We start from the raw sequence: 4,710 nt of genomic DNA, 5'->3' as shown, positions 1-4,710 counted from the left end.
GGTCCAGAAGTAGAAGTGAGTAGTAGTGTTTAGGTTAAGCAAACGATCAAATTACTTGATCACCTTTGTCAGTGTAGTCTCTGTGGAGTGCTGGGAATTGACATTTGCATTAATAGGGTTTATTAGGTTGTGTGAGGAAAGAAAATGTGTGAGGTGAGTGGGGAATAGTCTCTCAAGAAACTTGGAGATGTAATTGTTGGAGAGGGATCTTGGGTTGGAATTAGTTTTTTCAGAAAAGGAGTAATAAATCTTTAAATAATGATTGAATCATATTAGCGGAGGGGGAGAGAGAGAGAGAGAGAGGGAGAGGGAGAGAAAGAGAGAGAGAGAGAGAGAGAGAGAGAGAGATAGAGGGAGAGAGATATTACAAATGTTAGTGATGGCTGTGATGAGCCTAGCAGTGAGAAAATACTAGATAATTCCTCTTCATGTGTGAGATAAAGTAAAGAGAAGGTGCCAGAAGATGAAGGAATTTTGTCAATATTGTCCATGAAGTAGGAAGCAAGATCTTGCTCAGTGATGATCGCTCTTTCAGTGTTAATTTTTCTGGATCCAACTCTGCTCCGCTTCCTTTATCAGTTGGAGACCACAAGGCTCAGTGCTAGGTCCTCTGCTATTCTCTATCTATACCGCTTCTCTTAGAAAACTAATAAGCTCCTTTGGATTTCAGTATCATCTCTATGCGGATGATACACAAATTTATCTATCCTCTCCTGATCTTTCACAATCTGTGTTGTCTCGCGTTACTGACTGTCTTTCTGCCATTTCATCTTGGATGTCTTCTCGCCAATCTCAAACATAATCTTTCAAAAACTGAATTAATAATATTCCCACCCAAAAACAGAAGCTTCCTGCCTGACATTTCAATTTCTGTTGATAACATGACCATAAATCCCACCCCGCAAGCTCGCTGCCTAGGTGTAATCCTTGACTCAGAACTGTCGTTTATTCCCCACATCAACTCTATATCTAAATCATGTTACATACACCTAAAGAACATTTCCAGAATACACACATATCTTACACAAGACACCGCAAAAACATTCATTCATGCACTCATCATCTCCCGCGTCGACTATTGCAATTCCCTCCTTACTGGTCTTCTCAAAGTCAGACTTGAACCCCTACAATCTATTTTGCATGCAGTGGCTAGATTGATTTTCCTTGCAAACCGTTCTTCCTCTGCTGAGCCACTCTGTCAGTCTCTACATTGGTTTCCTGTTTTTCAACAAATCTAATATAAAATTTTTCTACTAACATACAAGGCCGTCAACAAAATTGCACCAACATACATTTCCTCACTTGTCTCAAAATATCTCCCAAATCAACACCTCCGTTCTGCACAAGATCTACGTCTGTCCTCCACTCTCATCACATCCTCCCATTCTCGGTTACAGGACTTTTTCCGGGCTGCACTCAATTTGTGGAATTCCCTCCCTCGCACAGTAAGACTTTCCTCTAGTCTTCAAACCTTCAAGCGTTCTCTGAAAACCCACCTCTTCAGACAACCTTATGATATTCCTCAACCACCATCTTAATCTCCCTAGATTACCCTATTACCACCCTCTACACAGCTAACGCAAGACAACAACCCTCTGACCAACATTGCCACACACACAGCCCACTTAATACTTTTACATTTGCATTCTAGCTGGTCCATTGTGCAATATGATGTAGCACATTCCCTTGTGTTTCAAACTCCTATTGTCCTATAGATTGTAAGCTTGCGAGCAGGGTTCTCTCTGTCTGTATGTATTAACCAGTATTGTCTTATTAATGTTTGTTCCCAATTGTAAAGCGCTACGGAATTTGCTGGCGCTATATAAATAAATGTTGATGATGATGATGATGATGAGGGATGATGGTCAGAGAGGTTGGTGTGGGAGAGTTGACATTTTTAAAAGGTTCTAGAGCCTGGGTGGAGATGAGAGGTTTTAAGTATATTTGTTTGAGAGTGTGATGTTGATAAGGGTGGTAGATTGTGTATTTTAGGAAGTCATGTTTCATGTCTTATTTTCTGAGATGATGTAATTTTGACCCTACTGTAGAACATACTCATCTATTATGCATACAGAATATATCGACTTTTGTTTTTATTTTTAACCTTTATAAAGATCATTGGATTTTCTGTAAATCATGAACCTGCGGTAAGGGTTATTTGTCATGCATACTTCGATTTTGGAAAGTAGTTTCTTGAAACAAAGCTCAATTACTCTGCTGTTCCTGTTTAAGACAATAGAAGTTGTAACTATAATAATACATTTTTGTAGGTTTTAAAAAAGAACATAAAAAACCCCATAAACTTCCTAAAATATGTTTTTTCTTTACAGCTTTAACACCAGTGGTACAAGGAAGACTGGAATAAGAGGGAATCACTGGGAACTTAAGAAGTCATCTCTGTCTGATAAACATATTGAAAACAATTCTTTAGGTTTACATGGACTCTTTCACACTTAAAAAATCTTGGAACCTGAAATTCATTATTCCATGGCCAATTCAACAGCCCTCAACAACAGTACAACCCAAGAGCCTATCTATAACTCAAAGATTCATGAAATACTGCGTATGAGTCTAATGGCCTTCATGCTTTTCTGTTTTTTCATCTTCTTCTACCTCTTCGTCGTTATATTGCATGTCTTCTTCACCAACCCTCATGTCCGAGAGATCGCCCGCTATGTCCTCTTTGTTCACATGCTAATTAATGATGTAATTTATCTGGTGGTCTCATTCCTTCTGATACTTTTTATTATGTTCTCTAAACATCTTCCTGTGCTACTTTGCTACATCTTTTACTTCATCGCTATTGTCTGCTTCAGGATCACTCCTTACAACTTAGCATTAATGTGCCTTGAAAGATATGTAGCAATTTTTTTCCCACTGAGCCACGCGGAGCTGTGCACTGTTCAAAGATCCAATGCCGCTATCGCTGTTATATGGATAATAGGAATTATTCCAGAAGTTGTGGAGCTCATTGTCCTTAATCTGTTAGTTGAAAAGAACTTTTTCTTTCTTAATGTGGTTTGCAATCGGCAATCTCTTACGGTGAGCCCTGCACAAAACACCATGAGATCCTTCACCCTCATAATTAGCTTCACAGTGGTGGCAGGAATTATTCTGTTCACGTACATAAAGGTGATGACGGCAGCTCGACAACTTGGATCAAGCAAATCTTCCGCTCTTAGGGCTGGTAAAACGGTCATGCTCCACGCGTTTCAGCTTCTCTTGTGTATGACATCTTTCACATCCCTATTTACAGAAACATATGTAAGAGATGACCTCAAGATCTTCCCCATAATTAACTACTGTGTATACATGTTTATTCCAAGGTTTGTCAGTCCTCTAATTTATGGAATGAGGGACAAAGTATTCCGTAAATATATAAGAATTTGCTCTTGTAAACGGATTAACTCAAAAGTAAATGTAAAGAAAAAGTAAATGTAGTTTCATATTGGTATAGTGTCCTACAAATTATGAAATGTGTCGTTTAATTAAAAGAGACTCCACAGTTTGAGTGTGGGGAAAATAAAAGAAAATGGTGGAATATTAAACATTAACTGAGAGCACTTGATGTAAAGCAAGAATTGTATATCATAACTATATTGTAATGGCTACAGTGCAAATCTACTGTAGTAGTATTATTATTATTATAGTGTAATGCTACTTAGATACTAACATTTAAGCACTGTTAGGCATTTCAGGATTTAATAAGTTGATGGAGCGGTGATAGCAAATTCCATCCTGCATTTCTGCCTTACCTTAATTCCCCCTCCTCCCCCAGCGTTGGCTGACAGGAGGAGGATCAGGGCAATCCTGAGATTACTTCATAGTTGCCTACTCTCCCGGAATGTCTGGGAGACTCCCGGAATTCTGCTACTCCTCCTGGACTCTCGGGAGAGCAGAGCAAAGCTCCCAGTTCCAGTCCTCCTCATTAACAAAGTGGTGGGGGTGGGGCTTATGACGCGGTTCTAACATCATCATGGCCCCACCCCCTGCTGTAATAAGCCACAAAATTATGACAGTTTAGGGGGTGGAGTCAAATTACGCAATCTACCAAGCCCCGCCCCCACACTCACACCTCCTCCTGGATGCCAGCTGACTAATGTTGGCAAGTATGGGTTTCTTCAGTGGCTCACAGAGTGGCCAAGTGTCTAATAAAAAGAGAGGAGGAATGAAATGAAATAAAGAGAGAGAACAGCAGGAAATCTGGAATAAATAACAGATTAGAGGGAAAGCTAAAGGGCCTCATGTAAAGTTGGATGTATGGCTGTTATTTTTGTGCATTTCCTTACTTAGCATATACACCAAACATAGTTACACATATTTCTGAATACAGATTCAGCAGCATCTTAAACTTACAACTTCTTACACTTAGAGATGCGGAATAGGGGTTGGAAGGGGTGAGCAAGCATAGGCTGAGCATAGTAATATGGATGTAGAAAGGAATATAAAAGGCGCTCTACGGTATTAACACCGCTCAATAGACAATGGATAACAATACTAGCTGCAACCAGAAAAACATCCTACTGGAATGTATCGTGCGGTATATTGGAAAGGGAATAGGAGCGCTGGTATGTTAATTCAATTTATTTCTAAATTAGTACAGTGTAAAAGTAAAAATAGATAAAATATATAATTGAACTTCGGTATGGACAATATATTAAAACAACGTTACACATCAATTTCAATAAGTCACATATGTATGCCAAAAAA

At 39.1% G+C, this 4,710-nt stretch overlaps 1 protein-coding gene across 1 annotated transcript; it reads left to right on the top strand.

Moving 5' to 3' along the window:
- The first annotated feature begins 2,487 nt into the window (after window positions 1-2,487).
- On the top strand, window positions 2,488-3,435 carry LOC142139783 (odorant receptor 131-2-like). Its single transcript, XM_075197652.1, has one exon. The coding sequence runs from the start codon at window positions 2,488-2,490 to the stop codon at window positions 3,433-3,435; it is 948 nt and encodes a 315-aa protein (XP_075053753.1).
- Window positions 3,436-4,710: the final 1,275 nt, after the last annotated feature.

Source organism: Mixophyes fleayi, chromosome 2 (assembly GCF_038048845.1).
Source record: "Mixophyes fleayi isolate aMixFle1 chromosome 2, aMixFle1.hap1, whole genome shotgun sequence".
NCBI lineage: Eukaryota > Metazoa > Chordata > Amphibia > Anura > Limnodynastidae > Mixophyes > Mixophyes fleayi.
This window is presented reverse-complemented; position numbering and strand designations above follow the sequence as displayed.